This window comes from Morone saxatilis, unplaced genomic scaffold (genome assembly GCF_004916995.1).
Source record: "Morone saxatilis isolate NCDOM2014 unplaced genomic scaffold, NCSU_SB_2.0 Contig4, whole genome shotgun sequence".
Classification (NCBI taxonomy): domain Eukaryota; kingdom Metazoa; phylum Chordata; class Actinopteri; family Moronidae; genus Morone; species Morone saxatilis.
The window spans coordinates 4,195,311-4,206,355 of NW_023339984.1; the positions used below are offsets into that span (position 1 = coordinate 4,195,311).

Below are 11,045 nucleotides of genomic sequence, written 5' to 3' on the forward strand. Positions count from 1 at the left end.
AGAGGAACCAAGAGCACATAAAACTCGAACATCCTTGCTCTGCGCTGACCTTCAGTATGATGGTGGTTTCTGTAAAGGGGTCAAAGACAAAAGCTGCACCTTCAGTGGAAAACCTAACCCAGGTGGTGTAGATTTGTGGGTGTAAATACTTGCACAAAAGGAAGTAAGAAGCTTTGATTCGCCAGTTCAAATTTTTTTTTGCAACACATTTGTCTGATTTTGCATTAAAGCTAGCTCATTTCTTCCAGTCCAAAACAAACAAATTTCTAAAGTTCTTCATAAAGATAAAGATTTTCCAATAGCTACCAAACACTCTTGGCTGAACTTTGTGATACGTTTTTGTGGTTTAGACATTTTCAGACGTATAAAGTGCGTGCACTGAGATCCTGCATCCTTTTGTGCATACAACTGATGCCTCAACACGACCGCTCTCCTTTATTTGAATGTGGCGCTACATGGCCTGAGGGGGGCGCCAACAACACAGCATAATCTTTACAGGATGAGACAATATGCCCAGCAGTCAGTACCTGCTTTTCTAGGGCAAAGGCAGACCAAGTTCATTTGCACAGCACCTTTCAACAAGGCAATTTAATAAAGAAAAAAAGAAACACAAGGCAATATAAAAAGATGCAAATAAAAAAAAAAAAAATAGATGATATAAGTAAGCTAAAACTGCATAAAACAGATGAGAAAACAGGATGCTGCTTTTCTGTGTGAGCATCCGAGAATTCTGGACGGCTCAAACTTAACAGCAAATCATACGTACTTTTGCATTCAGTGCTTTAAAAAAATAAACAGGAAGCCTGCGTAAAGACTGATAACATACTCCACCCCTTCACATTCTCTCTCTCTCTCTCCCTCTTTCTCTCACACCCACACCCAAATACATACAGCAGCAAGACACAAAAGCAGAAGTTAGTGCTTCTCACTCAAATTTTTGCTTCATCACCTTATGCACATTATTTTTGTCTGTGCCAAGTGCTTACTGATGAAAGCTGTGGTGGCTTGCATTGTGTCGACACAGGTGAAAGAGAGAGAAAGAGGTGCATCATTAAAATGCACACAGGTAACGGCTTTGATGGATTCTCAACAAGGGGGGACTGCCGGAAAGAGTAACACTCCAGTGGACCAGCAGGTGTCAGTGTAAACCCAACAGTCAAGCCTAAAGGTGGCATTTGCATCCTCACTGTGGGGTAAAAAGACAACATGAAGTTGTATTTCTCAGTATTTGTAGAAACAGGGGCATTTGGTCATGACGCAAAAACACTCTCTGGAGTTTGGCACCTCATGTTACACCATGTGACAGCCTCACTTGTTTGGTAACTTCTGCTTTGGTTGCTTTCTCTTTTTCTTTAGGTCTGCACAAAGTTCAGTTTTCTTCTCTTCCACTCTACTAGACGTTTCTGAATTTTAAATGAATAGATAAAGTTAGGCGAGCTTTATTTAATCCGGAAGTTGGTTTTGCATTTCATTCCAGTAGTTAAGTGTGTCATGGTTTTGAAACTTCCTCAATCACGTTGTTAAATGGTCCAGTAGGCCGGGGAGTCACAGCTGATCCCCATACAGCAGACAGTTACAGCGGAGGACCAGCTTCATTTTGAATGAGAGGCTTCATTCAGCTTCTTCCTTCTGAATGGAGGGTTATAGTCTCAAGGTGTAGAACAAAGCAATAAAAAAAAAGATTCATTCCAGCAGCTATCATTCATATCAACATGTTGTAGTAACGTGACACCGATTTTTTTCTTGTTTTAAGCTTAATTATACCAGTAGTTATTTGTTTCAAGTTTTTTTTTACTGATCTCTCTTTTTAAGGCCTGATTTTTGGAGCCTGAAGCACTTTTATCTTAATACTTTATTGTTTATCATTTATTATGTTTGTTGTTTTGATATTTTTGTCAAGAGGAGTGCCTTGTCTTTTACATCTGTGACTTGTCATTGTCATATTGAGTAATAAATCAAAATAGCATCTTCGTCTAGCAATGGTAGGTTGTGGTTTTGGGGAAAAGGCAGTTGAGTAAGCAGACAGGATATCTCTATAACCAACCATAGAAAGCACAGTGGACTGAATTATCAAGCTCTGGTATAAGAACCAAGTTTGAATTTCGAGCTTGGTGGTAAACATGGGTTTAACCAAATTCAAGCTTTAAAATAAAAACATAGGCTAATGTCTGTTAGATTAGATTAATGTCAATAGTGTAACGCATGATGTATCTCCAGGAGGGAAATTATGTGTTACAGCAGTACAATAAATAAACCTGAACAAGCTAAAAAAGAAAAAAACTATAGAATGAAAAAAGAAAAACTACCGTAAAACTTTTAATGAATAGCCAAGGCTTTTATTTCCTTCAATCACTGATCTAAGCAGCTTAGAACGCGAGGCGACCCGGTGGGCTTTAAGTTGTTTTATCGATCGATAAAGTCTAGACCAGGCTAAACACCATGTAGCCACACCAGGCTAGCAAATGAGGCCTGCTTCTACTGACGTTCATAAATATGCTTTATGTGCACAAGGTAAGTGAGCAAGTACACTTTTATTTATAAAACACTTTTCGAAACAAAGTTACAAAGTGCTTCAGAGGATACAGATAAGGAAAAATAAATTACAGCCCCATTACAGGAAAGGGAGATGGAAATGGGGTTTGAGAAGTTTTTTTTTTAAAGCTGACTCAGCTGATGCAACAGAGGGGGGAAGAGAAGGATGTTTCAGAAGGATGGGGCCCTAATGGCAAAAGTATTTTGCACGTGTTGCAGGCGGGACAGGGTTGCTTCACTGAGACAGGAGAAATTAGGGTATAAATTAGTCATTTTAGGTCTCTGGTTGATTGCATTGATTAGGTTTTGTGTTACATATGCTGCATGTGCTTGTTTATGAATGGGTCAAAGTTCATAACATCTCATCCTGTAAAGATAAGATTCAGAAAAGACAGGATGAGAAAGTAGCTGCAGAGTGGACGCTAAAGAAGGAAGAACACTACTGCTTTTGAGGTTGAGCAGAAGACTAAAGTAAGGTGTCAAAAACAATGCAATTGTGGTCGCAAACAAAATCACACATAGAAAGTTTAAAGGGCGACGGAGTATGACCGTGGTCACGCATAGAACATGACACACGCTGAACAAGGTTAAAAGAGTTGATAATATTTCAACATTTGGTAGCAAGAGAACTGAGAAGTGGCCAATATACCAATGTGCAGACAGGATATTGTTATACCCCAGTTTATAAAGTGGGACTCGAGGTCAGACTGTAGCTGAGCTGTAATGAGATCATTATAGTTCCTACATGCACCATAAGATTTAGCCAATGCTCTGCTGGTTGCATTAGAGCACCTACCACTTGAGGCAAAATGCAAAGAATTTCCACACAGTAACCATCTTTAGGGTCATCTTTAGAGCCGAATAGGGTTAAAGGTCCAGTGTGTAACAGGAGGCTCAACTGGGAAAAATGGAAAATAATATTTATTGGTATGTTTTCATTTTATTTTAACAGACGCTGCAGGTTACCTTCCATGGAGTTGGCCATGTTGAACTGCAATGTTTCTACAGTAGCCCAAAAGGGTCAAACCAAACACTGGGTCTAGATAGGGGCGTTCACCTTTACACATTTCGCAGCCACAGTAGTTTCTCCTTCGGGAAGGGTGAAATGAGGCAGTTGTAATCTGCAACTATGCCACTAAATCCTGCAAACTGGACCTTTAAACTGATTTATGCAGCCCACCCAAGGTTTTTAACAAGTAAATTAAAGCAACCACTTCAATATATGCTGACTACAATTGTCTGTTTTTCCTGCCATTTTAGCATATTCAGGTCAGTGTGTTCTGTTCAACAGTATTCTTTGATCACACTTCAGTAGTCATTTTGGTGTGGTTTTGGTAAAAGGTCAATAGTCAACAACTTGTAAACAAACTATAGGCCTGATAGTGACTTACATAATTCTATACTACTCAAAAAAACTGCCTACAAACTAAAACTCAATTCATTTTACACCCCTTTTAAATTACAACATATCCTCACTCAGTTTGTTTTCAGAAACCAGTAGACCAAACAGAATTTATTTAAATCATAGGCCTGACTCTTAGATGTCTTATTAAATTAGGTTGGTTTGACACTCTACTCTTCTGAGAAGAGTTGAAGTTCCTTTTGAGGTTTGTGACTTCCTATTACCATACTTAGACGCCCATGAGCATACATACAGTAACGTAACATGACAGAGACCTCATTAAGCTTGGCAGAGACAGAGGAACAGGTGAGTGATTTAGTGGAGAGGGTCTGCTTGTTTGCATAAGGGGTTTAGCACAAGGGATAAGTTAAAGACCATTCTTTTCACATGTGTTAGAGTCAGTATCTTGCAATGCGACTGATAAATCTACTAGTGTAATTTCTTAATTTATTACAGCTTTTAAAATCAAATGAATGTGCATTGGTCTGTTAGCAAAGTGATTTTAAGACGGCAGACTTTAACAAAAATTCTATCTGCTGTCTTTTTTTATGCTTCTGCAGAGTTTGCATCAACAGCCAAGTTGTAACCACAAATGGCCAGGCGATTGGTCTAGCTATAATTTTTTTCTCTCAGAGCTGAGAACGAGTGATATGTATTCAGCATTACACTTTTTTTCAAAAGTCAACACCTACGTTGTTAGTGCATTTAGCGTTTTTTTTTTTGGTTTTTTTTTAGAGATATTTGATTTCCGTTTTTTACATCTGTTATGAAGTTTCATGTGTAGTTTTATGTGATATATAAAACTTACTTGCATTATCAAATGTTACACAAGTGACCTTGAAAAGAATATGTAGAGGATGTGGGAAATTAGAAAGATAAGAACGCACAGAAATAGAGTGGCACTACAAAAACTGAAAAGAGATGAATGCATTTCGTCTTCAGCAGGAGAACTGCTTTGGTGAATTGGAGTGTTACAGTTAAACACTTTTTATTTGTTTTGTAAGGGTATATACAGTAATGGTTGTTTCCATCTTTTCTCTGGAAAATCAGAATAGGTACCACTTTGTAACAAGGCATAAAAATGTTTAAAATTGTAATTAATCGTGTTTTTATGATTTGGTTGTATGGTATGGATTTGACAAATCATTTATTAATGCCTTATAGCCAAGTAGTAATCCATTAATAAGATCAACATCTGGGTTGCCAGGTTGTGAAATTGTATAGGTAGTGCAAAAGCTTTTTTTTAAAAGGAAACACACATGCAGATAATTTGCATGCACAAACTTGAGTCAGCTGTGAAACAACCCACACATTCCCAGCACCTCTGCTGTATTTCTTGTACTGTTATAGATATAAACAATGGTGTTTGTGAAGTTTGGGAAACTGTATTTTAGTGTAAAAGGCAACTTTTGCATTTGCAATTGAAACTGTAAATTGAGTTTTACAGAGCGAGCTAAATGGCTCACTGGAGAATACATAAGTAAGCTCCTAGAGCTAAAAGTTTAATTTTAATTTTTTTTACATTTTCAAAACCGATCCTGTCACTTAGCATTGTAAATTGCCTGTTTAGCTTGACATGTTCTAATCTCTGTTGTAGATATCAGCAGTTTAAGTTAAAGGACATCAGCTGAGTACGACATCAAGACGATTTTCCTCCAAGATGTTCTGTTCTGTCAGCATGAAGGTGAATATCAGCAGTATCCCATCAAACCAAACAGCCAAGATGACTTCTTTGAGTTATTTTACCATTTCCCTCCATGGAATATTCTCTACCATCGGCATCATAGAAAACCTCCTCATCCTCGGAGTAGTGGGCTTACATGTCCGCCGCTCTGTCATCAGCATCTGGATCCTGAACCTCGCAGCCTCTGACATGCTGGCCACCTGTAGCCTTCCCTTTTTTACCCTCTACATGGCCCGCGGTAACACCTGGACTCTGGGAAACACCTTCTGTCGCATCCATTCCTCCATCTTCTTTCTCAACATGTTTGTCAGTGGCTTCCTGCTGGCGGCCATTTCTCTCGACCGCTGCCTGGTGGTGCTGAAACCTGTCTGGGCCCAGAACTACAGGAACACTCAGCTGGTAGGGAGGATTTGTGGGGTGATTTGGGCGTTGGCTGTGGTCTTCACTATCCCCTTCTACATATTCCGTGACACCATTATCCTACCTGACGGCAAGATCCTGTGTTACTATAATTATGCTCAGTTTCTCCCCAGTGAGCCCTATGACTTGGGATCTTTGTGTAAGCACCGCAAGGAGGCCTTGGCCTTCATGAAGCTCTTTCTAGCCTTCCTGATCCCTTTACTTGTCATCATGCTCAGCTATGCTGCTGTGAATGCTCGCTTGGCGCGGAGAGGCTGTCGACGCCCTTTCCGCTTTGTTCGACTCGTAATGGCCGTGGTGGTGACCTTTATACTCTGCTGGGCTCCATACCACTTATTCATCATCATAGAGGTGATGGCTTCCACTGGGAGTTCTGCACAGAAACTGGCAGGCAGGGCCCTCCCGATTGCGGCAACCATTGGCTTCCTTAACAGCGTCCTTAACCCCATTCTGTATGTGTTCAGCTGCCCTGATCTTTGCCATAAGATAAGACATTCTCTGGGTGCGGTGATGGAGAGTGTTCTGGCTGAGGACCTGGCAGAGCTCCGACGCCGAAGCACCGCTCGCAGCTCTATCAGTACCAGTGAGATGGTGTTGAAACCGAAGAATTCTATTACAAACACGACTCTGAACACAGAAGTGCAAGAGCATGATTAAATTCTTGTTAACCTTGCTCAGAACTGAGCAAAAAGGTATCGTAAATTCTCTAATATGGCCAGGCTGCACAGAGATCCAGCCTTTATTTGAAAAGGGCCCCCTGTTATTATGACCATTACTGAATCCTGGCTTTTTATTTTACAATTTATGGTACTTAAAAGGTCTCAACCAAGTGTTTGCCAAGTGTGTTAGTTGATCAATATCACAGTAGCATCATTTTTTTATATTCCCAAGAACATTCAAGGGTTTAATCATCTTTACTATACAGTGTGTACTGATAACTTAACCTCCAAATTAAGTACATGAAGTGCATGAAAACAAACAAAAAGCAAAAAAAATAAATAAAAAGCAAGAAATATTGTCTTGTCTTAATATGACTTGGATGCTCAATTGATGTGTACATTTGATTGAATGACTCATACATTATTGCTTCTTTACAGTTTGTTGCTTTGTGAAAAAGACTTTTGGTGTCTCTCACTAGATGTTGCCAGTAGCCGTAGAAGCTGACACAAGCACATTTTTGGAGATACAGTTTGCGCTTGCTATAGATTAGCCCATTGTGCTCATAATAGAGAATAGATGTCAGTCATGAAAGTTAAATTGTGTATCTGCTTCTTCCATGCAATGTAATGTATATACTTTTTAATGCTGTTGAATTTCTAAACATTAATAAACAGAAAGAAAAGCACATGCAGTATGACACGTACCTTGCAAATAACCACATTCTTGCATTTCCGTAGTGATGCACATCAGTCCTATTTTTAGAAGGACTTACAGCAAACAAGTGATTAAACAGGAGTTTTAATCATTGTTGTAAACATAACAGTAAAAAATAGTTTGACTGTGAAATGTCAACAGGGGCTCATTTTCATACACTGGTTACACTCTTCAAAAACACACATACAAAAACCATGTAGTAAATAGATGAATTAGATAAATTGGATTTCACTTCACAGAAAATGACATTTCCATATTTCTACTCCATGATATAGTGTTGATTTCATGTAGGCAACAGTTAAAGTCTTTACACTGTGTGCTACACACAAATGTTTCTATTTCCGCCCTTCTCTGAAGCAGTATTTATATCATCATGAGAAACTAAAAACTCAACTCGTGAAATAATTTTAGCTCAGGAGGTTGAAACACAGATTGATTTACTTAGAGATGAAACTCACATGACACAGAAACTGTACACGTGCATTTCCACTGGGTGGCACAAGTGCCTTGACTAAATATTAGGAGTCAGGTCTGTGGTCAAATCCAAGTTATACTGCTAGAAGATTATTGTGTCCAGTTTCACTCTCCCTCTGCCTGTTTGGGTGAGATCTGGTACTGAGGGTGATCTTTTTGCAGGTGTTTTGACCCCTTCCCAAACAGGGCAGGGACCTTTGCAGCTCTAGCCGGGCATCAGGGCACAAGAAGATGTAGAAGAGGGGATCCAGCAGGGTGTTGAGGCTGGTCAGACCGTAGCACAGTCGATAGATGAGGAAAATGGAACGCTCCAGTCCACACGGCTCATCAGTCAGCAGCAAGGACACAAATCTGTACCCGCCCACGAGGTGATAGGGTCCAAAAACAACAATAAAGTTGACAGTGATCACGACTAGGATGCCCACGATTTTGTGCCGCTCGTGGTCAGAGAGGGAGGGAGATCGTCGGAGTGTCAATCCAATGTGGGCTGAGGTGTAGCTAAGGAAGGAAGTAGAAGTAAAGGTGAGAACCAATCATGAGAATATATAAAATGGTATGGTATTTGCCCTAAGGACAGGAAAATGAGAGGTTTCCTTTGTTAAACTGTAACACATCAAGATAGCTCAATATCAGGGGGGTTTCCTGGATGTTTTGTACATTCACTCTATGTTTTCAGTTTTGTCCCCATAGGTTATATTGTATTATTTCAACTTGAGGTTGGAAAATAACCTGCTTCCCTTTTTCTGTCCCACAAATTTGACCAATTTAATTATTTAGACATGAATGAACTTCTTGTGCATTAGGATGACGGATTTGAGCACAGAACCTTTACATGAACAGATTTGAACATAATATTACATTGGGATATTTCAGGTTAACTCACCCTAGTATGGCACATGGCAGCAGAAAGCCGAGGGCCACGGTAGTGATCTTGAAGTGGGCGTATCTAGGGCTGACGGGGTACTGCTCGAGACACAGCAGTCTGTCAGAGTCAAACACTGAAGGAAGCAAACCACTCAGGCAGAACAGAAAGGTGAGTGTCCAAACTGCAACACCGGACAAAGCTGCCACCCTGACAGTCCGCACGCTGCGGCTGCTCAGCGGGTACACGATGGCTAGGCAGCGGTCTAGCGCTATCAGGCACAGGAACATAACACTGGCGTAGACATTTACATAAAACACGTAGCCCACCAGCTCGCAGGTTAGCTGGCCATAGGGCCAGCGGTGCGCACCTTGGAGATAAAGTATCCACAGCGGCAAGGTGAGTAGCTGGAGGAGGTCTGACAGCAGGAGGTTGAGGATGTAGACCAGCTGGCAGCCTCCCCCACCTGAGCGGCCCAGGTGGTACAATCCCCAGAGAGACAGAAGGTTGCTGGGGAGACCCAAAGAGAAGATCAGCCCATAGATGCACGTCAGGCCAAATGTGTCCGTGTCTAAGGGTAGGTTGCAGCTGTCATTGGACATGTCTCTGTTGGTCAAGCACCTGACATGGAAAACTAGAGGTGACCTTGCTCAGGATGAAGAGTTGGTGTAGAAAAACCCATTCATACACTCAAAGCACAAGAAAAGGTAACAAGTCTTAGCTGTTATCAGTTTGATACATCCACTTGTCATTTGTCCATTGTGAAATATTCATCAGTGCATTCTCCTGTGGAAAACAGTAGGCTCAGATTTGGTGCTGGCAGTCAACCAGTCTTCAAAGCATCCAGGGTCCATCAGTAGAAACAAACACCTGCAAAGAGCATTCACAGATGGTTTAGTATCTGCAGGTGCATGAGCAGTTGAACCATATAAAATAAATCTTATAAAAAATACTTTTCACTCACCATTTAAGGCAGTTAGAGCGGCTTTATTCCACAAAAGCCTGTCTGCCGCCTGCTCTGCAGCTGGGTGACCTGTACTCAAGAAATGTTGGGAACACGGTGTCTCGACCAAGCCTTGTCTATTCTGTGATCGTTTCCTCCACAGGAAACCCACTTCTTCAGCTTTAAAGGCAACATCCTGAGGCAGGAGAACGCCTTTCTGGCCCAGAACAAAAACATACAGTCTCCCTTTCTCTCTGTCTCTCTTACTACAGCAGTAGACAGGAAGATTAAGGTGAACAGGGGCTGTGAGGGGAGGAACTGATGCAGGGTGCCCACTAATGCCCTTTAGATTGTCGATTGCTGGCTACGTGCCATTGAACGCATTAACCCTTAAGCTATGCTGTCTTTAAACATGCTTTTCAACACATTCGAGTGTTGTTTTTACCATGTAAGTATGCAGACTCCCTGAGGTTTCCCAACAAATTCTTTTTGATTTTGTGTGTGTTAGGGTTAGTGGTTGGGTTATGTTGAGGTGATTGTAATTGTAATTGTTATTGATGAGGTTACAGTATATGGTTTGTCTCCACAGCAATAAAAGTCAATGCAAGTGACAAAAACAAGAATTAGCGTGTGTGAGTGCATATCTACTTTGGCATCACAGAACAGGAGATGAAAGCCACAGAAAGTGAGACAAACAACCCTGCAGATAAAGCACACTTATTGCATAAAAGTAAAATTATAGAAATTGTAGACAGTGAATGTTTGAAATCTACTCAGGGTGAACTTTTCACAGGCACTACTGGGAGAAAAAAATCTTACACAATTGAAATTGTTTTGGGGAAGAATGGGTATGTTGAGACAATGGGTGTTAGGCAGTATTTTTACCACAGGGTTTCAAAGGGTGGAGGGTCGAAGTACACACGTTGTTTCCTTTCAAATGTCACCAATGTCTGATTTATTGAATAATCCAAGATTGAAACTAATAAATTTACCTGTCCCCTGAGACATTAGTACCACCCTATGCTCTCTGGAGATTTGCATTAAGGTCTCCATGCCCCTATGTAGACAGATATCAGCTGTAGTACACTGCATAGACAGCAAATCCGCTCCAAAGGGAAATGTCCCTGGAGTTGAGAGGCAGCATAATAAGTTGTTCCTGCAGCAGGCTGGCTGCACACTGCAGGAAGTTTTCAGATGGATTTTAATCTTGTCATGGAATAGGGAGCTGTACATACTGTGCAGACACAGAAAGAATGAGATGAAGCAGTTGCCACGTAAGCTTCACCAGCATTAACTCCAATAGGGAACACTGGGTAGCAGAAGGTCAAACTTTCAATTAATAAGCCTGGAACTT

General features: G+C 40.8%; 2 protein-coding genes across 2 annotated transcripts in view; one reads left to right on the forward strand and one right to left on the reverse strand.

The window, feature by feature from the left end:
- LOC118338106 (prostaglandin D2 receptor 2-like) overlaps positions 1-6,809 on the forward strand; it is an 18,429-nt gene extending 11,620 nt beyond the window's left edge. The window contains exon 2 of the mRNA XM_035675315.1: positions 5,532-6,809. Coding sequence (XP_035531208.1) covers positions 5,595-6,695 — 1,101 coding nt within the window. The 5' untranslated portion in view covers positions 5,532-5,594 and the 3' untranslated portion in view covers positions 6,696-6,809. The remainder of the gene's footprint in view (positions 1-5,531) is intronic.
- A 102-nt stretch (positions 6,810-6,911) lies between these two features.
- si:dkey-165a24.9 (probable G-protein coupled receptor 132) lies at positions 6,912-9,917 on the reverse strand. Its single transcript, XM_035675316.1, has 3 exons — positions 9,713-9,917; positions 8,770-9,618; positions 6,912-8,384 (listed from the first exon to the last, which is right to left on the reverse strand). The coding sequence occupies exons 2-3, from the start codon at positions 9,348-9,350 to the stop codon at positions 7,961-7,963; spliced, it is 1,005 nt and encodes a 334-aa protein (XP_035531209.1). The 5' UTR covers positions 9,351-9,618; positions 9,713-9,917; the 3' UTR covers positions 6,912-7,960.
- Between the last annotated feature and the right edge of the window lie 1,128 nt (positions 9,918-11,045).

Coding starts and splice junctions, on each gene's coding strand:
- si:dkey-165a24.9 (XM_035675316.1), bottom strand. CDS start 9,350: ATGTCCAATGACAGCTGCAACCTACCCTTAGACACGGACACATTTGGC. Junction 8,385..8,769: donor CTGCCATGTGCCATACTAGG/GTGAGTTAACCT, acceptor TTCCTTCCTTAG/CTACACCTCAGCCCACATTG.